The sequence below is a fragment of the Oncorhynchus tshawytscha genome, linkage group LG06 (assembly GCF_018296145.1).
Source record: "Oncorhynchus tshawytscha isolate Ot180627B linkage group LG06, Otsh_v2.0, whole genome shotgun sequence".
Lineage (NCBI taxonomy): Eukaryota > Metazoa > Chordata > Actinopteri > Salmoniformes > Salmonidae > Oncorhynchus > Oncorhynchus tshawytscha.
Genome location: NC_056434.1, coordinates 24,212,671 through 24,237,435, shown reverse-complemented (window position 1 = coordinate 24,237,435; position 24,765 = coordinate 24,212,671). Strand labels below are relative to the sequence as shown.

The following is a 24,765-nucleotide window of genomic DNA, read 5'->3' as shown; positions in this document are numbered from 1 at the left end:
GATCTTCTCATGGTAGCTCAAGGTCAACAAGCAGACTAGACTACAACAGTTTTATAGAAATATACCTAAGGTCTAAGGCTTCCCTAGCCTTCTAAGGGAGCAGATGGACAGATCCACACTGTAGACATAGGACTTCCTTTTTACATGAGATTTATTGCAGTTGAGGTTTACTGGGTGTTTCGAAAATTTGAGCAGATCGCACAGGACCATCGAGGGTGAGAGAGGGGGCTTAATGTCATTCTAAAGCAGCAGAGATAGGAGGCTGGGAGTCCAGTCCAGTTTGGTGCCAATGGGACAGGTCCCTTCCAGGACCATTTTCACCCCTCTAGGACCCGATTACATTCAGACAGTCGGACAGACGGTGCCACCATGCATCATCAAGTTGGACCACAGATAATCCAAGCACATTCTAAACTAAAAAAAAGACCTATAGTGAAATAAATATATCTTCTATTCAGCCATAGTGTCATTTTAACATTCCAGAAAAAAATCCAGTGTTCTGAGAAGGTGTGTCAATGTAAGATGTATTATTTTGGTGTTAAAAGAGTATATTACATTCATGACTAAAACAAGGCAACTAGGGAGCTAAATATTTACCCTACATTTACCATATTTACCTTAAACTCTTGGCTCCTACAGTAAATAGATCTCCTCTTTCCGATCATCCTCATCAATTACCCTCTCACCTCTTTCCTCCTCCCTCGTATTTTGCCTTTCCTCTCTGCTTGTGCATTAGACCAGGGAGTGAAGTCAATATATGTGTGATAAGGCAGACTTATATGTTGTCCCTAGGCCACGTCTTATGAACCTCTCTACAGAGGAGGCAGAGAAACAACCCTTAACAAGCACTTCAGCAGGGGGAGGGTGTGTACTTGCAGGCTGGGGGAATGGTGGGGTGTTTTGAGTGGGTTAGTAGTGCAGCACAGGGGCAACCCTGCTAAGGAAGTGGGGTAAACCAACAGTCAATCTATTCACTTGTCTTTTCTCTTCAAGGTGGGTAGCTGTGGTGATGCGTGAGGCTGGGGTTGTGGTTTGGGTGTAGCACTCTCCCTCTTGGGGGTGTTGTTGAGGATGTCCAGGCTCCGGCGGCTGGACGAGATGACATCAGCCACAAACTTGGTGCAGTCCGCACAAACATCCCGCAGGCTGCAGCCACTGGTGTACAGGTGGGGGAACTCCTCCTCCACAGACCGGCGGGAGAGAGTACACAGAGATCTGTGGAGAGGGAGTGAGGTGTTATAATCCATCAGGGGAGTACTCAGTATATAACATGACGAGGAACCTTCTGGGCCTGGAGTTTTTACAGATCAGGTCACATGGTTTGGAACAACTCCAAGCCCTTCCCATCTGTAGGGGTTTGCAGGGGGGATGTTAAAGATGGACCGCGGAGAAATCAGATGGGTAATTACTACATAAAGGCTGCTTAGAGATCTGAATGAAGCAGAGACATCATATAACATATGCTGAGAGATCTAGAGGAAGGACAGTGATTAGATTGAGCATGTAAATTACCATTGGCCAGGGTGAGCAAAGACTTCTTCTGCTAAGTTAAAGACAGTTCAGTGGCCATGAAGATGGACAGACAGATAAGACTCACTTGTAGACCTCACTCTTGCGACCATGGCTCTTTGGGCTGCTGTGAAAGCCCACAGTGTAGACGGGGATGTGGGCCATCTTCTTGGAAGGAATCTTCATCTGTGGCAGAGGGCGAGGGAAAGCAGAGAGTTAAAATAGGCATGGGTGAGGTGGAGGAAGAGGAGGAGGAGTAGGACGTTTAAAGAACTAAGTGAGATCATATCGGCAGAAAGTGAAGAGGAAATGGCAGACTTGATATGATTAAGAAATATGATAAAAGACAGGGCTGTGTGTATGAGGGAGAAACAACGTCACAAGACATCAGCCACATACCACAGACACGACACCCAAACCATAAACTCATACAACTCAGAAACTCACTGTACACAAACACAAGCAAGGAACCACCAAACATAACCATACACACATATAGCATCCCATACAACAGAACACACAACAGAACCTCAAGGCACAATCACAAAATGTATTCAGAACTGAATACATTAACTTACAAAACACAGAACTACACAGCACAAGACAAACTACAATCTCACACAACAAACTCAACAGCCCAGACCTCAAACCTACATAGCACAGAACCACAAATCCAAATGGTCTGGTGACTAAGGCACAGATCACAATAATTGACATAATTAAAAGCACAGAATAATATTATGAGCCAACACAGAATATCTTAGATACATTTTGGTTGTAAAATAGATATTTTCAATAGAAACAACATTAACAAAAAGCACTGTAGAAAACATTACACATTCAAAGAACATGAATTTGCATTTACACAGACAAAGAAAAAGGGACTGTAGGATACCTTTGCACTGCAGAATCCACAGACAGACCTGAAGGAGAGAGAACCACAGGGGCAGAGTTAAGAGTCCCCTGAATTACACTACCAAAAACACATAGAACACTATTCAATCAAACCCACAATGGTATGTCAAAAACAACATTATTATTGTGCTTCATGAGCAGAGAGGGACCAAGTTTAAATGACTTGATTATGGTGTTATTACAAAAGGAGCATGTACTAATCTAATACTACATACTGTGTAGTGTGTACTCACCTTTTACAGAGCAGGCAGGTGGATGGCCAGGAAAAGAGGGGGAACTTAATTCTGCAGCAACAGCACACCTGGGAGACACATGCATATACTGAGGATAGGACCTCGCTCATAAGGCTTTGAGAGAACGATATCGTTCTGTAGATAGAACCTCGCTATTAAGGCTTTGAGAGAACGCTCCCAAAGGATGTGACGTCACTGCTTGTACCTTGCCTCTCCTCAGATTGTAATACAGTTCCTTGTTCTGCAAGTACTTCTCCATCTCTGCTTTCACCAGCACACGACGCACATTGATGACCTCATCCACTGTTAAGGCAAGACTCTCCACTGGGTGACTGAATTCCTCCTTACAGAGAGAGATGGGAGGGAGGTGGTAGGTAGAGGAAGTTAGCTAGTATAATACAATGGGCAGGTTGAAGTGGAGCAGAGAGCACCCAGTGTGGAGAGGTTATCAAAGATAATGGGCCACTCACCATCCACTGGTGTTTATTGCCATTCCGAGAACTGGAGCCGGTCTCAGCTCCCTCTGTGGTCTCATTCACTGAGCTGAGAGAGAGACGGGCAGGGGAGGGTGGCACCCAGCCTGGCACAGGAAGAGAGGCTGGGAACACGGAGATGGAGACACATGAGAGAGAAGCTTTGAATCACAGTCCATGTTGTTCTATTGAGTCAGATCTCTGATCATCCAAAAGTGTATGCTACATAAATTAGCTGTCAATTAGATAAATGAGTCGTGACATGTTTTATCTATTTGGTTTTGGTGGGGTTTAATACATGCTGCCAGAAACACTTGCAAATCAGATCACAGTGGATCTTTGATAAGTATGATACGAGTCAGTTTTTCTAACATTCAAGAGAGGAACTAAATTGGGGTCAGAGGAAATAAAAAGTAGGCTAGGTATTAGTAGAAATACTTTCTACAGGATATAACCTCTAGGACTAAGTACCAACCTAGGTATTGGTACTTGAAAGTCTCACCTGTCTTTATGCAAAATGGAAAGGAAAAAGGCGCTATGTAACCCTGAGAAATAAATGTGTGGACTCCTATAGCATCTAACCAGACCATAGGAATCTACAGCCTTGTTAGAGCGAGTTAGAGCCGGGTTAGAGTGAGGATCAGAAAACTAGAAAACAACAGCAGGCTACATGTCAGCTGCTTATGATGACATTGTTGACATTTCTGGCATGTGTGTGACGAGAAAGGGTTGACATCCCCCTAGCGGTAGAACAGGAGACATCACTGAACCACCTTTGTTTTTGTTCTCTCCTAGCTACAGTCAATACATATTTCACAAATTAAGGGGTGTATAAGGTGGTTGTGATATGAAAGAAAAACATGTATCAAACCCATTAACTGTTGTCCTTCTAGCATTTTACTGCGCTAGTTCCTATCTGTACGTCTTTATAAGGTGATTAGTATCCATCACAAAACCCTTCAAATGAAATAACACAGCAGTAACGCTGTAACGGCTCTCCTCTTCGTCTGATGATGAGGAATAGGAATCATCGGACCAACACGCAGCGTGGTAAGTGTTCATAGTAAATTTAATGAAATAAACGGAACACTGAATGACAAAAAAAACAACAACAAAGAGAGTGAATGACACGAAACAGTCCTGTAAGGTGAAAAAACACAAAACAACTACCCGCAGGGTAGCCTAGTGGTTAAAGCGTTGGACTAGTAACCGCTAGGTTGCAGGCAGTTAACCCACTGTTCCTAGGCCGTCATTGAAAATAAGAATTTGTTCTTAACTGACTTGCCTAGTTAAATAAAGGTTAATAAACATTTAAAAACACAGGTGGGAACAGTCTACCTAAGTATGGATCTCAATCAGAGACAACGATTGACAGCTGCCTCTGATTGGGAACCATACCAGGCCAAACACATAGAAATACAACACACAGAACAAAACATAGAATGAAAAACATAGAATGCCCACCCCAACTCACGCCCTGACCAAACCAAAATAGAGACATAAAAAAGGAACTAAGGACAGGACTTGACAAACACCTTTTAACCTGAGCAAGAAATTATTGTAAGCAATTTACGGAATGGATTGACACACATTAGGCCTATATGTGATTACCTCCTGACATTGAATAAGATATAAACACTATACCAAACTTTATAACAAACTTTGTTGCAAAATCCTCTATTGCATTTTTTAAAAAACAGTTTAGACTAATGTTTTTTCAATTGCAATTATCTGATTAGGCTTGCTTTCTAACACAAATAAATATTTGACATGACAAAAATACCAATATATCTGTTTCATAAACCATATTACCATAAGTAGTCTAATGAGTGGCTCTGCAGTATCACATGAATACATATTACAGTAAATGTCTCCCTCTGCTGACCAATACCTGAAACTGTCTGTAGTGAAAGGAGTCTCAGTGAGCATACTGACCTCTGTGTGTGGAGGGTGGCCCAGCCCCTGAGAGCACGTGTAACCATGGTCTCTCACCCCTCCGCATCACGGCCCCTTCCAGATGGGTGCAGTCAGACAGTGAGGGGAGAGTCTCCCCCCTGAGCTCAGCCAGGTCGTGTTCTGAGAAGGAGCGGTCCCGTTTCATAGCTGTGGGAAAACTCTCAGCACGGCAGAGCTCCCCACTGTCTGGAGACTCCTCATCCTGCAACAGCAACAAGACAGGAGGACAACAGTGAGGAGGATGAGGTAGAGGAGGACAAGGAGGGGGGACGAGGAGAAGATGGAGGGGGTGATGGAAGTGGAGGAGGTGATGGAGGAGGAGGAGGTGATGGAGGTATAGGAGGAGATGGAGGTATAGGAGGAGAAGGAGGTAATGGAGGAGGTGATGGAGGTGGAGGAGAAGAAGGTGATGGAGGACGAGGAGGAGGACGAGGTGATGAGGTGGAGGAGGAGGAGGTGATGGTGATGGAGGTGGAGGAGGAGGACAAGGTGATGGAGGTGGAGGAGGAGGACGAGGTGATGGAGGTGGAGGAGGAGGACGAGGTGATGGAGGTGGAGGAGAAGGAGGAGGAGAAGCAGGAAGGAAAACATAACTGATGTTGTAGTTGTTATTTCTCAGTAAGAGGTAGTGCATTTAAATGAGAAAACAATATAGTTTCTCTTCTATTTTCCGTCTAACCTCCAACATGTTCATCTCCTCCATCTCTTGAAGAGTAGGGGCTTTGAGCAGAACACGAAGACGAGAAGGGGGGCGGGACCCTAGCTCTGAGCCTGACAGGTCAATGCAGGAAGTAGATTTGAAATCACACGGGCAAGTGTGTGCCAGACAAGGCAGGGAGCCAAACGCTGGCGAATGAAACAACACACAAACACTGAACTCTCAAACACATTTCACTTAGAATACATTCCACAATATGAACATACTACATGTATAGCTCAAAGTATTAATGTAGTGACAGTGATGTCCATACATCTTTTGGAGCTGGGTGGGTCCACAGGTTTCAGTTTGCGCTCTTGTTTGATTTCAGCCAGGACACGTTCATGGAGGGACTGCTTCTCCTGAGGAGGAGGGGGCAGGTTTCGCTCTGACGCCTAGCATGCAACACAACAAAACACACAGGCAGACTGAGAACACAGACACACATTACCCAGTCTCAGAGGTACTGCCAGGTACTGCCACAGTCACACTACAGTCACGTCAACAAAATAAATTGTAGTGAAAGGGACACTCACTGGTTTGAGTGGAGGGCGAGACCTGATGAAGTCCAAAATAAGCTCATGAGCATTTCTCTTCACTCGCGTAGGGATGTCACCATCCACCTACAGAGAGAACATGAGTGAGGTCTGGGACATAAATACAGGAGAAATAACTACTTGATCCATTGATCAAGAGTCTTCTTATCAGTATCAATACCCAGCTCACCATGACTTTCCGCAGCTGGAACTTGCGGGTGCGGATGTCCTGCATGAGCATCTCAAAGGGTGTGAGGCTGAACTCAGTGGGCAGTGGGTCAAACTCCTGGTCCTGCACCTTCTTCAGCTTCACCCCCTGTCTCAGCTCCTTCATCAACTGGACCCAGAGACGAGTCTGAAACACACACATACACTCATGTACCTCACACACAGACCCCATCAACCCAATGAAGGATAATACAGTATATACACATATCCTCATATACACACACAACGACACAGACAAATACACACAATCCCTGCTTCTCACCCAGTCTGTGTGTTTAAGTGCATCAATCTCAGCTCTATCTTCCTGAGGATCCTCTGTTTTGATTTTCTTCAACATCTACAGAGAAATGATAGTACACTAATAATAACACCACTATTCAGTTAACAATGATTTCAGTGCTTTACATGTGAGTGATCTGTAATCTCTGGTATAAACAAAATCAGGAACATACCTTCTTGGTATCTCGGATTTTGGTCAGGAAAGTTTGTAGCTCCAGAGTCTCAACAAACAAGGCTCGGCACACGGCCTGGTAGTGCTCAGGGGCAAGTGCAGGGTTGGCCAGTCTGGAAGCGCAAAGTGTCATCACCTGGCGTAATGTACGCACTGGCCTCATAGGCCCCTCTTCTCCTTCCTCTTCCTCCTCCTCCTGACCACTGTAGCCCTCATCTGTAGTTCCGTTGCCACCACCACAGTCAGCCCCCAGGCTGTGATCTCCCCCTGCCATGCGCTCAATGAGCCGCTCCAGCTGAGGACTCAGCTCCCGCTCCTCACTGTCATCCAGACCCCAGTCCAGGGCCTGGTAGATTGCCACGCCCAGAGACTGGACCAGCTGAGGAGACAGATTCAGGTGATCGAGGAAATAAATAGCAGTGGACAACAAGCTGTTAGGATAGAGAGGACTGGAGGGCTGCTTGAAAGATATATATGAAGACTGGCCATGAGAGGAGAGGAGACTGAGATTTACCTGTCATGACAGTATGTTGTATGTTACAAGGTGGGGATGATGGGTTCAGAAACTCACCTGGCGCTCCGCGATAGGTGGGAGGGGAGGTCCGTCTGTGTCATCTACGAAGACAAAAAAGTAGGCATGCAGCCGCATAACTAACACTGTTTTATGCTTGCTCTCCTCCCTAATAGGGTCTAGAGTTTTCCACCCATCTCACACATTTTTGATACAATACATGGTTAAAATGATCATTTCGATCTATGAATTTGAGAGCGGTTACATTTGTCCAGCACCACCCCACAGCTGTTTACCAAAAAAGTGTCAGGGTGTCCTCTTTGTTGTTGTTTGAATCCCAGATTGCCCCTTTGAATTGTATGGGTATAATTAAGCAATAAGGCCCGAGGAGGTGTGGTATATGGCCAATATACCACGGCTAAGGGCTGTTAGCATCCGAGTGCCCGGATACAGCCCTTAGCCATAGTATATTATTCCCCTCATCAATCTACAATAACAAAGTAAAAACAGGTTTTTCAAAAATTTTGGCTAATTACATTTTTTTAAATCGATGAAATATCACATTTACATAAGTATTCAGACCCTTTACTGAGTACTTTGTTGAAGCACTTTTGGCAGAAATTACAGCCTCAAGTCTTTTTGGGTATGACGCTACAAGCTTGGCACACCTGTATTTGGGGAGTTTCTCCCATTCTTCTCTGCAGATCTCTCAAACTCTGTCAGGTTGGATGGGGAGCTTTGCTGCACAGCTAATTTCCAGTCTATCCAGAGATGTTCGATCGGGTTCAAGTCTGGGCTCTGGCTGGGCCACTCAAGGACATTCCGAGACTTGTCCCGAAGACACTCCTGCATTGTCTTGGCTGTGTGTTTAGGGTCATTGTCCTGTTGGAAAGTGAACCTTCGCCCCAGTCTGAGGTCCGAGCACTCTGGAGCAGGTTTTCATTAAGCATTAGTCTCCCGGTCCCTGCCGCTGAAAAACATCCCCAAGCGGGCTAAAATCCAAGCGGACTATCATGTGCTTTTTACTGAAGAGTGGATTCCGTCTGGCTACTCTACCATAAAGGCCTGATTGGTGGAATGCTGCAGAGATGGTTGTCCTTCTGGAAGGTTCTCCCATCTCCACAAAGGAACTATAGAGCTCTGTCAGAGTGACCATCGGGTTCTTGGTCACCACCCTGACCAAGGCCCTTCTCCCCAGATTGCTAAGTTTGCCGGGCGGCCAGCTCTAGGAAGAGTCTTAGTGGTTCCAAACTTCTTCAATTTAAGAATGATGGAGGCCACTGTGCTCTTTGGGACCCTCAATGCTGCAGACATTTTTTGGTACCCATTCCCAGATCTGTGTCCCGGAGCTCTATGGACAATTCCTTCAACCTCATGGCTTGGTTTTTGCTCTGACATGCACTGTCAATTTTGGGACCTTATATAGACAGTTGTGTGCCTTTCCAAATAATTTCCAATCAATTGAATTTATGATAGGTGAATTCTAATCAAGTTGTAGAAACATCTCAACATCTCGCAATGGCTCAATTTTGAGTCTCAAAGCAAAGGGTCTGAATACTTATGTAAATAAGGTATTTCTGTTATTTATTTTTAATACATTTGCAAAAATGTCTAAAAACCTGTTTTTGCTTTGTCATTATGGGGTATTGTGTGTAGATTGCTGAGGATTTTCTAGATTTTTTATCCATTTTAGAATAAGGCTGTAACATATCAAAATGTGGAAAAAGTCAAGGGATCTGAATTCTTTCCGAAGGCACTATTTAGTAGAAAATGCTGACAAAATGCGTCATTTTCCCACCATTGATCCCGTATCACTCTAGAATGCGCATTTTTCATTTTATAGTCGTCAAATTCTATATATCTCATGTGCTGCAGTCACAACTCAGCTAGCCAGCAATGGCTCAGTTTTCTGTGTGTACAGAGAAGCGCACGGCTCAGATGACATTAATGACACCCGGGAGGCCTGAAACCACACGTTCAGCACATTAGTGCTGCAGAACCCAAGACTAGTGGAGAGGCCTGGGTGTGGGGTCAGTGCTGCTCCTTCTGTCCAGAACAAAGCGCTGAAAGCAGGACTAGGTCCAGATTAACAGAGCCTGTCTGAATAGATCTGCACCGTGGACAAAGAGTCGGCATCACACGTAGTCATAGTACTGTTCTCTCTCAGGAGGGTGAAGACATTTCTGTTCAAGCCCCTCAGAAGCTGAGTAATAGATCCTTTTTGAAGCAGTTAGACAGGTTTCATTATGTTTGGTTAGGTTCATGTAACCAATGAGACACAGACAGTCGCCATGTCCGAGTACCCATACTAGCATGCTACATACTTAAACATACTTAAACTGCATACTCATTTGGCGTTTGAGCAAGTAGATTCAGAGAGTCGAAAAGAGAGATGCCCAACTCCGCGGAATATCTGTCTCCCTTCAGCAGGTGGCTTTTTTCATTGTTTCGCCAACCAAGCAAGGAGTTTTTGTATGGAGGTCAAAGAGAGTTTCGAATTTGGTCAACAACAGAAATTAATGGCTTATTTGCTAGGTGAGGTTAATTTGATCGAATAGAAGTTTCGTAATGCTTAAGTTGTTAGGAGTCTGATATAAGTAGGACACGTGACTTCCTGGCAACTTTGAGACTAAACACTTTCTAAACACTTTATTTCGGAGTTGTCTCAAGATGACAATGCATATTCATGGTATGGGGCTAGTAGCATAGCATCTCTCTCCAGTGAATACAGGCGGTCGACATCAGCAATCCTCACTGAATATTAAAAAAGGATTGCAAGAGTGAGATGTATCCAGCAATCCAAAGAAAGGATCGGCAGGAGCTATACAGCCTGCCGGCCGCTTTGTGGACAACGGCTCCTATTGTTTGGGTGGAGAGACATGTCTTGACAGCATATGCATAATCTTTGGTAGAATTCACTCATCTTTTTTCAGACTCACGTGTTTGACAACAGCTGATAATCAGATAAATTGACTCGCCTAGACGCATTTGGAGTATTATTTTCAAAATGTCACATATGCTGGTATGGGTATTCGGACACGACCAGTGTCTCGGAGAGACCATTCTTTCATCATGTGTCTGTCAGTTGATGATAGTTATTTCTCTTTCAGGCAATGTTTTCAAGATTCCATCTCTTTTGGAGCTGTTTTATGTTTGCTGCCCCTGTGATTTCCCCCACATTCAAAATATGGACCTGGAATCTGTTGTCATAGAAATATGGGGAACAAGACAAACATTTTTTTTAAACACAGAGGGAGTTAAACATTTTTAAAAGTGCATCAAAGAAAACTATTACAGTCACGTCAAACAGTGCAGCCAGAATAACAGCAAAGTAGCTGCATTTGATCATTTTCTAGTGACATTTATTTGGATACATCCATAACGATGAGCTAATGATACGCAATTTCACCTGACATAGAAGATGTGCTCTCTCCTCAGGACACTGTTGTTCCAAGGAGCTGGCCAACAACACAGCTAACACAATCACTTCAAACTGAAGCTGGAAAGACAGCAAACTAGATGCCTTTAGTTTAATTTGACCTGTTTTCTATTTACATTTCTTTGTACAGTACCAGTCAAAAGTTTGGACATCTACTCATTCCAGGGTTTTTCTTTATTTTTACTATTTTCTACATTGTAGGATAATAGTGAAGACATCAAAACTATGAAATAACATATATGGAATCATGTAGTAACCATAAAACATATGTTTGATTTTAGATTCTTCATTCTTGGCATTCTCTCAACTAGCTTCTCTCAACTAGCTTCTCTCAACTAGCTTCATGAGGTAGTCATCTGCAATGCATTTGGAATGCAGGTGTGCCTTGTTAAATGTTGGTTTGTGGAATTTCATTCCTTCAAATGTGTTTGAACCAATCAGTTTTGTTGTGACAAGGTAGCGGTGGTATATCAAGAACTTTTTAAATTTCTTAAAGTGCAGTCGCAAAAACCATCAAGTGCTATGATAAAACTGGCTCTTATGAGGACTGCCAGAGGAAAAGAAGACCCAGAGTTACCTCTGCTGCAGAGAATAAGTTCATTAGAGTTAACTGCACCTCAGATTGCAGCCCAAATACATGTAACAGACACATCTCAACATCAACTGTTCAGAGGAGACTGAGGCCTTCATGGTCAAATTGCTGCAAAGAAACCACTACTAAAGGACACCAATAATAAGAAGAGACTTTCTTGGGCCAAGAAACACGAGCAATGGACATTAGACCGGTGGAAATCTGTCTTTTGGTCTGATGAGTCCAAATTTTAGATATTTGGTACCAATCGCCGTGTCTTTGTGAGACGCAGAGTAGGTGAACGGATGATCTCCGCATGTGTTGTTCCCACCATGTAGCATGGAGAAGAAGGTGTGATGGTGTGGGGGTGCTTTGCTGGTGACACTGTCTGGGATCTATTTAGAATTCAAGGCACACTTAACCAGCATGGCTACCACAGCATTCTGCAGCAATACACCATCCCACCTGGTTTGCGCTTAGTGGGACTGTTTTTCAACAGGACAATGACCCAACACACCTCCAGGCTGAGTAAAGGCTATTTGACCAAGAAGGAGAGTGATGGAGTGCTGCATCAGAAGACCACAATCACCCGACCTCAACCCAATTGGGATGGTTTGGGATGAGTTGGACCACAGAGTGAAGGAAAAGCAGCCAACAAGTGCTCAGCATATGTGGGAACTCCTTCAAGACTGTTGGAAAAGCATTCCAGGTGAAGCTGGTTGAGAGAATGCCAAGTGTGTGCAAAGCTGTCATCAAGGAAAAGGGAGGCTACTTTGAAGAATCTAAAATATATTTTGATCTGTTTAACACTTTTTTGGTTACTACATGATTCCATGTGTTATTTCATAGTTTGATGCCTTTATTACTATTCTACAATGTAGAAAATAGTTTTAAAAAATAAAGAAAAACCCTGGAATGAGTAGTACTGTATATCTCCATAAAAATGATGCCATCTGATTCATGATTTCGACTGGCTGAGAAAAGCTGCCTGCTTGTCTGTCTCGTCCAGACTCCCTACATGTTTATTACATAGCTGGAGATCGAATTTCAATGTTGAAACAATGTTGCTTTCAGCGATTGGGTGCAGAGTTATAGCAGAGTCAGGCGCAGGACACAGGTATTGAGTAACATACATGTAACTGAGTTTACTCAATATCAAGCAAAATTCCAAATAGGAACATACAAAGAGCACTAGCACAAACACAACCACTAACGACATAAACAATCACGGACAGAACAGGAATGTATGCCGGAGGGTTAAATAAGGAACGTGATATGTAATAGAAACCAGGTGTGTGTGTAATACAGACAAAACAAAACGAAACTGAAACATGGATCGATGGTGACTAGAAAGTCGGTGACGTCAACCGCCGAACACCACCCGAACAAGGAGAAGGGCCGACTTCGGCGGAAGTCGTGACAGTACCCCCCCTTGACGCTCGGCTCCAGCAGTGCGTCAAGGGGGAGTACTGTCAAACAGAGGGAGAGTGTCAGGGACGACCCGGGGGACGGGACGCAGGGCGATCCGGCTGGAGACGGTAAAACTCCTGTAGCATTGAAGGATCTAGGATGTCCTCCACCGGTACCCAGCATCTCTCCTCCGGGCCGTACCCCTTCCACTCCACTAGGTACTGAAGGCCCCTCGCCCGACACCTTGAGTCCATGATGTCTCGTACGGTATATGCCGGGACCCCCTCGATGTCCAGAGGGGGCGGAGGAACCTCCCGCACCTCAGACTGCTGGAGTAGACCAGCCATCACCGGCCTGAGGAGAGACACATGGAACGAGGGGTTAATGTGATAATCAGGGGGGAGTTGTAACCAATAACAAACCTCGTTCAGTCTCCTCAGGACTTTAAATGGCCCCACAAACCGCGGACCCAGCTTCCAGCAGGACAGGTAAAGGGGCAGGTTTCGGGTCGAGAGCCAGAACCGATCCGCCTCACTGCGGTGGCAGTGGGCACTCACCTTTTGCCTCCTGACGGACCTTTGTAGCCGCACATGGGCAGCATTCCATGTCTCCTCTGAGTGCCTAAACCATTCATCCACCGCAGGAGCCTCGATCTGGCTCTGATGCCATGGTGCCAGGACCGGCTCATAACCCAGCACACACTGAAATGGTGATAGGTTGGTAGAGGAGTGGCGGAAGGAGTTTTGGGCCATCATCGCCCAGGGGATGTAAACCGCCCACTCCCCCGGCCGGTCCTGGCAATAGGACCGCAGAAACCCACCCACATCCTGGTTGACTCTTTCTACCTGCCCGTTACTCTAGGGGGGAGAAAACCTGAGGTAAGGCTGACCGAGACCCCCAGACGTTCCATAAACACCCTCCAGACTCTAGACGTGAATTGGGGACCCCGATCAGAAACTATATCCTCAGGCACCCCGTAGTGCCGGAATACGTGGGTGAACAGGGCCTCCGCAGTTTATAGAGCCGTAGGGAGACCGGGCAAAGGAAGAAGGCGGCAGGACTTAGAGAACCGATCCACAACGACCAGGATCGTGGTGTTACCCCGCGACAGGCGAAGATCCGTCACGAAATCCACCGATAGGTGTGACCACGGTCGTTGTGGAACAGGAAGGGGTTGTAATTTCCCCCTGGGCAGGTGTCTAGGTGCCTTGCACTGTGCGCATACCGAACAGGAGGAAACATAAACCCTCACGTCCTTAGCTAAAGTGGGCCACCAGTACTTCCCAGCAAGGCAGTGCACCGTCCGACCGATGCCAGGATGACCAGAGGAGGGTGATGTGTGAGCCCAACAGATCAAACCATCCCGGACATCAAACGGAAGGTACAGACGCCCAGCTGGACACTCAGGGGGAGTAGGCTCTGCTCGTGACGCCCACTCGATCTCCACGTCCACCTCCCATACCACCGGTGCCACCAGGCGAGAAGCTGGAATTTTGGGAGTGCAATCCGTGGACCGCTCCTCTGTATCATACAGCCGGGACAGTGCGTCTGCCTTAACATTCTGGGAACCTGGTTTGTAAGAAAGGGTGAAAACAAAACGGGTAAAAAAACATGGCCCACCTTCCCTGATGAGGGTTCAGTCTCCTCGCCGCCCGGATATACTCCAGATTGCGGTGGTCAGTCCAAATGAGAAAATGGTGTCTAGCCCCCTCAAGCAAATGTCTCCACACTTTCAGAGCCTTGACAACAGCCAACAACTCCCGGTCCCCCACATCATAGTTTCGCTCCGCCGGGCTGAGCTTCTTCGAAAAGAATGCACTGTGGCGTACCCGAGCGCTGAGACAACACAGCCCCTATCCCTGCCTCGGGCGCGTCCACCTCAACTATGAACGCTAAGGAGGGATCAGGATGAGCCAACACGGGAGCCGAGGTAAACAGAGCCTTCAGGTGACCAAATGCCCTGCCCGCCCCAGCTGTCCACTGCAGTCGCACCGGTCCCCCCCTTCAGCAGTGAGGAAATGGGAGCCGCTACCTCACCAAAACCCCTGATAAATCTCCGGTAGTAAGTTGGCAAACCCTAAAAACCGCTGCACCTCCTTTACCGTGGTTGGAGTCGGCCAATTACGCAAGGCTGAAATGCGGTCATTCTCCATCTCTACCCCTGACGCTGAAAAGCGGTACCCTAGGAAGGAGACGGACTGTTGGAAGAACAGACATTTCTCAGCCTTGAAGTACAGGTCATGTTCCAACAGTCGACCAAGCACCCTGCATACCAGGGACACGTGCTCAACGCGTGTAGTGGAGTATATTAGAATGTCATCTATATACGCCACTACACCCTGCCCGTGCAGGTCCCTGAAAATCTCATCTACAAAGGATTGGAAGACTAATGGAGCATTCATTAACCCGTACGGCATGACGAGGTACTCATAATGCCCAGAAGTGGTGCTAAATGCTGTCTTCCACTCATCTCCGGCCCGGATACGCATCAGGTTGTAAGCACTCCTGAGGTCCAATTTTGTGAAAAAGCGCGTCCGTGTAATGACTCGGTCATACTGGCTATGAGCGGTAGCGGGTAACTGTATTTTACAGTGATCTTATTTAAACCTCGATAATCAATACACTGGCGCAAACCTCCATCCTTCTTCTTCACAAAAAATAAACTTGAGGAGACAGGAGAGATGGAAGGTTGAATGTATCCCTGTCCCAGAGATTCGGTGACATATGTCTCCATAGCCACCGTCTCCTCCTGTGACAGAGGATACACGTGACTCCTGGGAAGTGCAGCTTCTACCAAGAGATCTATCGCACAATCCCCCTGTCAATGGGGTGGCAATTGAGTCGCCTTCTTTTTACAGAAGGCGAGTGCCAAATCGGCATATTCGGGGGGAATGTGCATGCTGGAAACCTGGTTTGGACTTTCCACCGTAGTGGCACCTAAGGAAACACCTACACACCTCCCTGAACAGTGACAGGACCATCCCTTGAGAGCCCTCTGTTGCCACGAAATAATAGGATCATGAGAGGCCAACCAAGGAAGACCCAATACAACAGGAAACGCAGGAGAGTCGATCAGGAAGAGACTAATTCTCTCCTCGTGACCCCCCTGCGTTCTCATAGCAATGGGCGCTGTGACCTCCCCAATTAGCCCCAACCCTAAAGGGCGACTATCTAAGGCATGTACAGGGAAGGGAACATCAACAGGAACAATAGGAATCCCTAATCTATGTGCTAAGGAGCGGTCAATAAAGTTCCCAGCTGCACCTGAATCTACTGGCGCCTTATGCTGGGAATGCGGGGAGAACTCAGGAAATTCTATAGGTAACCACATGTGTGCAACAGGGGGCTCTGGGAGAGTTGTGTGCCTACTCACCTGGGATGACTCACCAGTGCTCCGCCTGCTACCTCGACCTCCTGGAGAACCACCCCAGCACCGACCAGCAGTGTGCCCTCTGTGGCCACAGTTGGTGCAGGGAATGGTCCCCCCCCCCGGTTCCACTAATAGCAGCCCCTCCTAACTCCATCGGTGTGGGATCCAAGGTGCTGGGAAATGGAACGGGCGGACCCCGATCCAGACGTCCGCGGGAGGCCAACAGGTTATCCAGCCGGATAGACAAGTCCACCAGCTGGTCCAGGTTGAGAGTAGTGTCCCTGCAGGCTAGCTCCCTACGAACATCCTCTCGTAAACCACACCTGTAGTGGTCGATCAGGGCCCGCTCATTCCATCCCGCACCAGCTACCAGAATTCTGAAGTCCAGTGCGAACTCTTGAGCGCTCCTCATGTCCTGTCTTAGATGAAACAGTCTCTCTCCCACCGCTCTCCCTTCAGGTGGATGATCAAAAACTGCCGGGAATCGGCGGGAGAAGTCCTCGTAGTCATCCAGAGTCGGTCCTTCCCTTCCCTAGATGGCGTTGGCCCACTCCAGGGCTTTTCCAGTCAGGCAGGAGATGAGGGCGCTCACTCTCTCGCGTCCGGAAGGGGCCGGCCAAACAGCTTCCAGGTAGAGCTCCAGCTGGAGTAGGAACCCCTGGCACCCGGCAACTGATCCGTCAAACGCTCCCGGGAGCGAGAGCCCGAATCCCACTGGGTCCTGACGACGTAGGGGTGGACATCGGTGTAGGTTGAGGTGTGGGCGGAGGTGATGAAGTAGGATTGACAGGAAAGCCTCCCCTCTCCCATCTGTCCATTGTTTGCGACACGCGATCCATGGCTGTCCCTAGCCTGTTTAACATGGTCGCGTGCTGTTGAACGCGCTCCTCTACTGGGAGAGAAGGGCTGGCTGCACCTGCTGACTCCATTTGAATGGTCCGTGATTCTGTCAGCGATTGGGTGCAGAGTTATAGCGGAGTCAGGCGCAGGACACAGGTATTGAGTAACATAACTGAGTTTACTCAAATTATCAAGCAAAATTCCAAATAGGAACATCCAAAAAGCACTAGCACAAAACACAACCACTAACGACATAAACAATCACGGACAGAACAGGAATGTATGCCAGAGGGTTAAATAAGGAACGTGATATGTAATAGACACCAGGTGTGTGTGTAATACAGACAAAACAAAATGAAACATGGATCAATGGTGACTAGAAAGCCGGTAAACGTCGACCGCCGAACACCACCCGAACAAGGAGAAGGGCCGACTTCGGCGGAAGTCGTGACAGTTGCAAATGTCAGAGAGACAGACAGCAAGGTTTATACAAACCTCCGCTGTTAAAAATCAAATGCTATTCTAAAAGAAATTGGAGATAATGTCTAGATGCTTTTTACAGTGGAGATCAAATTTATAAATTGCCTGGCTGGGCTGATGAGCCAGTCTATTGCCCAGTGAAATGGAACAGAGTAAATAGGCATTTCAACTTCATAGTTTTAGCCGGTGGTAACTTGTGGAATAGACATCGGCTGGAATGTGGTTTTAACCAATCAACATACAGGATTATACCCACCTGTTGTATAATATAAAACTCACCCTTAGTAACCTTGAACCTTAACCAACAATCCCTGTAGCCTACTTCATTGCCTTCATTACTCACTCATTTGCAGAGGTTAAGTAGCCTAATTGTGATGACCAAACAGGTTGTGATCTGTGATTAAAGTAAACTGTACATAAGTAAACTGCAGTGTTGGGGAGTAGTGACCTATGTAGTTCAACTAGTAATTTAACTACATATTCCAGTAGCTTGTTGGTAGTTGAAATAATTCAAATCTAGGTAGTGTTTTCAGTAGTTAATTACTTTTCTTGCCATGCAGTGGTGTAGCTAAATACTGGAACTACACACTACTTCTTTTGCCAAAATAAAATATAAAATATGGGTGAAGTAGCTAATCATTTCATTTCTTTTTCGGGCATCAGACCAGCCTAATTTTCATTTGAAACATTGTTTTTGTGTTTAACCATCATTACGTTTGCTGATGACACAACAGTGGTTGGCCTGATCACCGACAATGACGAGACAGCCTATAGGGAGGAGGTCAGAGACCTGGCCGTGTGGTGCCAGGACAACAACCTCTCCCTCAATGTGATCAAGACAAGGGCGATGATTGTGGACTATAGGAAAAGGAGGACCGAGCATGCCTCCATTCTCATCGACAGAGCTGTATTGGAGCAGGTTGAGAGCTTCAAGTTCCTTGGTGTCCACACCACCAACAAACTATCATGGTCCAAACACACCAAGATAGTTGTGAAGAGGGCAAGACAAAACCTATTCCTCCTCAAGAGACTGAAAAGATTTGGCATGGGTCCTCAGATCCTCAAAAGGTTCTACAGCTGCACCATCGAGAGCATCCTGACTGGTTGCATCACTGCCTGGTATGGCAACTGCTCGGCCTCCGACCGACCGCAAGGCACTACAGTGGGTAATGCGTCCGGCCCAGTACATCACTGAGGCCTAAGCTTCCTGCCATCCAGGACCTCTATACCAGACAGTGTCAGAGGAAGGCCCTAACAATTGTCAAAGACTCCTGCCAACCTAGTCATAGACTGTTTTCTCTGCTACCGCATGGCAAGCAGTACTGGAGCCCCAAGTCTAGGTCCAAGAGGCTTCTAATCAGCTATTACCCCAAAGCCATAAGACTCCTGAACATGTAATCAAATGGCTACCCAGACTATTTGCATTGTCACCCCCCCCCCCCTTTTACGCTGCTGCTACTCTCTGTTATTATCTATGCATAGTCACTTTAATAACTCTACCTACATGTACATATTACCTCAATTACCTCAACAAACCGGTACCCCCGCACATTGACTCTGTACCGGTGCCACCTGTATATAGCCTCCCTATTGTTATTTTATTGCTGCTTTTAATTATTTGTTACTTTTATTTCTTGTTTTTTTTAGGTATTTTTTAAAACTGCATTGTTGTAAGTAAGCACTTCACTGTAAGGTCTACCTACACCTGTTGTATTCGGCGCATGTGACAAATACAATTGTATTTTATTTGATGATAAGCTAAATTGCACATTCTGTTAACATGCAGTACTATATTTGGTATTTGGTATTTGATTAGGATCCCCATTAGCTGTTGCAAAAGCAGCAGCTACTCCTCCTGGGGTCCACACAAAACATGAAACATAATACAGAATGACATAATACAGAACATCATTAGACAAGAACAGCTCAAGGACAGAACTACATACATTTTTAAAAGGCACACGTAGACTACATATCAATGCATACAGACAAACTATCTAGGTCAAATAAGGGAGAGGCGTTGTGCCACAAGGTGTTGCTTTATCTGTTTTTTGAAACCAGGTTTGCTGTTTATTTGAGCAATATGAGATTGAAGGAAGTTCCATGCAATAAGGGCTCTATATAATACTGTACGTTTTCTTGAATTTGTTCTGGATTTGGGGACTATGAAAAGTCTCCTCGTGGCATGTCTGATGGGATAAGTGTGTGTGGCAGAGCTGTGTGTAAGTTGACTATGAAAACAATTTGGGATTTTCAACACATTAATGTTTCTTATAAAAATAAGAAATGATGCTGTCAGTCTCTCCTCAACTCTTAGCAAAAGAGAGACTGGCATGCATAGTATTTCTATCAGCCATCTGATTACAATTCCGAGCAAAACATGCCGCTATGTTCTGGGCCAGCTTCAGCTTAACTAGGTCTTTCCTTGCAGCAGTGGACCACACGGCTGGACAATAATCAAGATTAGACAAAACTAGAGCCTGCAGAACTTGCTTTTTGGAGTGTGGTGTCAAAAAAGCAGAGCATCTCTTTATTACGGCTAGACCTCTCCCCATTTTTGCAACCATTGAATCTATATGTTTTGACCATGACAGTTTACAATCTAAGGTAACGCCAAGTAATTTAGTCTCTTCAACTTGTTCAACAGCCACACCATTCTTAACCAAATTCAGCTAGCACTTAATGAATGATTTGTACCAAATACAATGCTCTTAGTTTTAGAGATGTTCAGGACCAGTTTATTACTGGCCACCCATTCCAAAACCGACAGCAACTCTGTGTTAAGGGTTTCAGTGACTTCATTAGCTGTGGTTGCTGATGCGCACTGTATATGGTTGAATCATCAGTATACATGGACACACATGCTTTGTTTAATGCCAGTGGCAGGTCATTAGTAAAAATAGAAAAGAGTAGAGGGCCTAGAGAGCTGCCCTGCGGTACACCACACTTGACATGTTTGACATTAGAGACGCTTCCATTAAAAAGAAAACCCTTTGAATTCTATTAGATAGATAACTCTGAATCCACACTATGGCAGAGTTTGAAAAGCCATAGCACTTAATTTTTTTCAACATCAGGTTATGGTCAATAATATCAAAGACTGCACTGAAATCTAACAGTACAGCTCCCACAATCTTCTTCTTATCAATTTCTTTCAACCAATTATCAGTCATTTGTGTCAGTACAGTGCATGTTGAGTGCCCTTCTCCATAAGTATGCTGAAAGTCTGTTGTTAATTTGTTTACAGAGAAATAGCATTGTATTTGGTCAAACACAATTTTTTATAAAAGTTTGCTAAGAGCTGCATGACTCCAAAGTGACTGTTCTTGCAATTTGTAGTCTATGACATTTCAAATGTACATATGATACGTTTTCACAAAGTAGTTTGGATGTAGGGGAGTACTTTTAAAAGTAACTTCAGTTAAGTAAACTATATTTTTCCTAATAATAGCTTTAATTAGTAGCTTGGTAAACTATATTTTCAGAGTAGCTTCCCCAACACTGGTAAACTATCACCAACACTATCACTGCATCAACAATGCAATATAATTGGCTCATCAGCAAGGACACAAATGTCCCATACATATGCAGTATGTCCTTTGTTGTGCTCATTAAATTGACTGACTTTCTTCTGTAAATGACTCCATAAGTGTAGTCAACAAAAATATTCAAGACACACCCCAGCTCCCAAGACAAGATGAACACAGGGACCCTGTAGTGGGATATCAATCACTGTCAGTGCTATTAATTATGATTTACATTGTTCATTATAGAATTCAGTAATTTCTCAATATTAATAAAAACAAAAAAGTATTTATATATTTGGGACAAAAATGTGGCCTACACAATTATGTCTCAGCAACTGATCTATAGCCTAAAAACTATTGGATTCGTTTTTGTCCAATGTGTTGTGACATCATTTCTGCGTTTTCTTTAGGCTACTTTTATTACCACTATATGAAATCACCTTATCACTCACTATGCTAATGTTCTGTTTCATTTTAAATAGGCTACTTTGGCCTATAAAATTTGGCCTAGCCTATTTAAAATGAAACAGAACATTAGCATAGTGAGTGATAAGGTGATTTCATATTTTTCTCTCAGTTTAAGTAATATCCATAGTCACCCTTAATGTTACAACATTTCGTAATCTACTAACCTGCTATCTTTTTCCACTCCCAGTTGTATCCTTTATCTTATCATGTCATAGCTCGGTTCGTTAGGCTATGTCAGCAACTCTGACTTGTGAATCACTTGTGAATGGGAAACAGATCACAAAGCTACCTCTAACTCTAAACCTTCTTTAGCAGATACAAGGGGGGATCTGTACTGTATGAATAATTGATCATTTCGTCTATTTGTATTATCCAAGCCAATTCTGTTTGGGGAGTGCTACTGACGCATTTATCGTGAATTTCCCATTCAAAACAATATTGCATGTTGAAATTACAACATACAAATAGTGAATCAATATCAAATTAATTGAGAAATAACTGAAAATACCCTAATTAACACCAGCCTAGGCCTACAATATAGTCTAATTTATTATAGGCCTAGGCTGGTGTTAATTAGGGTATTTTGGTACCGCAAAGGGCAGTCAGGAAGTTAGGTTAGCTAACAGAGCTCTCTTACGGTTGTTGCAGGGCTGTTGTTGTAGGGAAACCATCCCATCTCTGAGTAAGAGTATAGAGGACGGGTCCTTCACACGGGAAACTCCACCTGTCACAGTGGCCGGGCGCGGCACCCTCAGCCCGCTGCAGCATTGATAACACACAGCCCAAGCCTGCTCCTCGTTAATGGGCTGCTCGTAGGATTTCAACACTTCTTCAAGAGATAGTTCCCTGGGGTCGCTCAGGTCCCGAGCCTCTGCCCTGTCCGTGGGAGCGGACACCCTTGAATCGCCATCCTTGCCGCTTCTGTTTGTTGACCTGGCCATGGCTGCGGTAAACTACCGATCCCATTGCTCTGTGGCCATTATCTTTTCACGCCGGGTTCCTTCCTTCCCCACAGCACGCCAACTCAACTACCACAGCTGCGAGTTACTATAACAGCAAATTAAAGCGATCTTTGATCTGCAGGAATGTCAATCAGCGCCAAGGAAAGGAGAGGAGGCAGGAGGAGGAAATCATACGCTAGTGGCGCAATCAACCTGCAAGGAGAAAATCTTATTGAAAATGTTTGACCACCAACCAGACGAGTACTGGTAAACAATGACGAAGAGATAGATAAACCCTTGAAGATGATTGTAATTGAGAGAATAGACCATACGCTCAATTTTGACAGTCCGGTCACCCAGATTATCCGCTCCGCTGCAGTGCATCCCCGCATCCCCTGTGCTCCGCCCGTCTCACGTAGCCTGAGCGTCATCCAACAAACCCACAAATCTGTCGAAGTGGCGACCTCGACGCTGTGAGAATGTCAGCCCTCACATACATATTGTTAGATAAACAAACAGAAGTAGAGGATACATCACATAAACAATTCATTCATGAAACTCAATCCCCCGATGTTTAGGCCCAATGAAATCATTCTGATTGTAGCCCAACATTACATAGCCAGAGCTTGCAAAGGGGTTTTAACCCTCAGTAGTTATAGACTGTTCATCATTAGTTCATATAGGATTGTCTATAAATCAATAATACATTTGTAATAAACATTGTATGAAAGTGTCATAACTTGAATAGGCCTTAAACCATTCACAAGCCCTTCATACACCCTTTGTATACACTTTATAAAGAGTATATTAATATTACAGTTATAAATTGACATTTTTTTCCTTTGATTTATCCATGCACCAGTTGGTCCAAAAATAAATAGGTCTGCATTCCCCCTCAAGCAAAGTCACAAGTTGATTATGAACAGAAAAATCCATATGGTTAAAGAGACTCTCCATAACTTTTGTTAACTTTTCTATTTTTAGCCAGTAGTTCTGAAAGCAGTGCCCAAGAGCCAATAGGGTCCCTGAAAGTTGTGTAGTAAATCATCAGATAATTGCTCTCAAGCCCCTGCAGTTGTGCACAAAGACATGCACACGCTTGGGGGCTAATCCCAAAACCTCATTGGACAATGCTGTGCCGATCTGATCCCGCCGCACACCCCTTGCAACCTCATTGGACGTCATTACACCTGCCAATCGACATTGTCCCTCATGTTCGGTTGTCTCTACTTCCTTGTTGTAGAGATTATGGTAAGCAAGCGATTGTGAGGATGTCATTTTATACAATTTAAAAGTTATAGCCTACTTATATGTTTACATCAAATGTCCTATTCCTTGAAAGTCGGGTAATGATTCGGCTGGATTAATTATTTGATTTGGATGGATGGTTGACACAACAGAAAGATACGGCGATATTTTATCTAGACATTGGGTGAAAGTTTGAGGTATACATTTCTCGAGCGCATCAAAGTTCTACGTATGTTGTGTAGTGATTTACCCCTGGTAAAAACCTTCTAGTCTTTTGTGTAATATATTCCAAAATTCAAACAAAATACACTGGCGACACCATTTAGGAGATACAGGTTGTGAGCAGTGTTTCTGATCGGTTTGACAATTGTCTTCTAATGTATTTGTCTGTATAAAATTGCATCTTTAGAGCACATCATTTTCTGCTTGGTTTCCAGAGAAATGCAGCCTAATGAAAGAGAGAAATTAAACAACTACCAAGGTCTAACAGATCTTACTTCTAATTTCAAATGTATTCCAATTTATGATGCATGGATTTGATCGAAGTGTTCAATGTATTTCCGCTGTTATCAAAATAACTAATGGTAAGTGCATGTAGCCAGGCAATCCCACTCGCTTCCAAGCATGTGCTCACTAGGAACGAGCACATATCTCATGCACTAAATGATGCCAGATGAAAAATATAAGGATTACGTGCCTTTCTCCTCTGGGAGAGGACTGCACATGGTTTATTTTGCATGTATGAGCCATACATCAAGTTTAAAACGGGAGGTTTAAAAAATAACTAGGTTGTTTCCATCCTCTGGAACACCTCTTTAAGTGTGGTGTGGTGCCAAATAAAAATGTTTCACTTGAAATGTCAATTAGGAACCGTATACTTAATACTGTGATGCTAAGTTATTGTACTTTAACTAGATGGGGGAGGTGGGGGGTCATGTCAAGCACTGTAAAGTACAGGTAAC

General features: G+C 44.8%; 1 protein-coding gene across 2 annotated transcripts; it reads right to left on the bottom strand.

The window, feature by feature from the left end:
• Window positions 1–133: 133 nt before the first annotated feature.
• On the bottom strand, window positions 134–23,228 carry LOC112252287 (protein spire homolog 2). 2 transcript variants are annotated; one of them, XM_024423396.2, is made up of 16 exons: window positions 22,888–23,225; window positions 22,252–22,768; window positions 7,570–7,613; window positions 7,000–7,377; window positions 6,810–6,884; window positions 6,510–6,674; window positions 6,320–6,406; window positions 6,058–6,178; window positions 5,766–5,932; window positions 5,066–5,288; window positions 3,128–3,255; window positions 2,863–3,000; window positions 2,658–2,725; window positions 2,405–2,432; window positions 1,598–1,695; window positions 134–1,215 (listed from the first exon to the last, which is right to left on the bottom strand). In XM_024423396.2, the coding sequence occupies exons 2-16, from the start codon at window positions 22,553–22,555 to the stop codon at window positions 972–974; spliced, it is 2,268 nt and encodes a 755-aa protein (XP_024279164.1). In that variant the 5' UTR covers window positions 22,556–22,768; window positions 22,888–23,225; the 3' UTR covers window positions 134–971. The 2 variants fall into 2 exon arrangements, with proteins under 2 accessions (XP_024279164.1, XP_024279165.1); XM_024423397.2 differs by having other exon boundaries at window positions 5,766–5,857; window positions 22,252–23,228.
• Between the last annotated feature and the right edge of the window lie 1,537 nt (window positions 23,229–24,765).

What these genes read in the sequence shown, in the direction of transcription:
- LOC112252287 (XM_024423396.2), bottom strand. Translation starts at nt 22,555, where the DNA reads ATGGCCAGGTCAACAAACAGAAGCGGCAAGGATGGCGATTCAAGGGTG. An exon ending in GCAATAAACACCAGTGGATG is followed by an intron (nt 3,001 to 3,127) that starts GTGAGTGGCCCA and finishes TCTCTCTGTAAG; the next exon opens with GAGGAATTCAGTCACCCAGT. An exon ending in ACAATCTGAGGAGAGGCAAG is followed by an intron (nt 2,726 to 2,862) that starts GTACAAGCAGTG and finishes TGTGTCTCCCAG; the next exon opens with GTGTGCTGTTGCTGCAGAAT.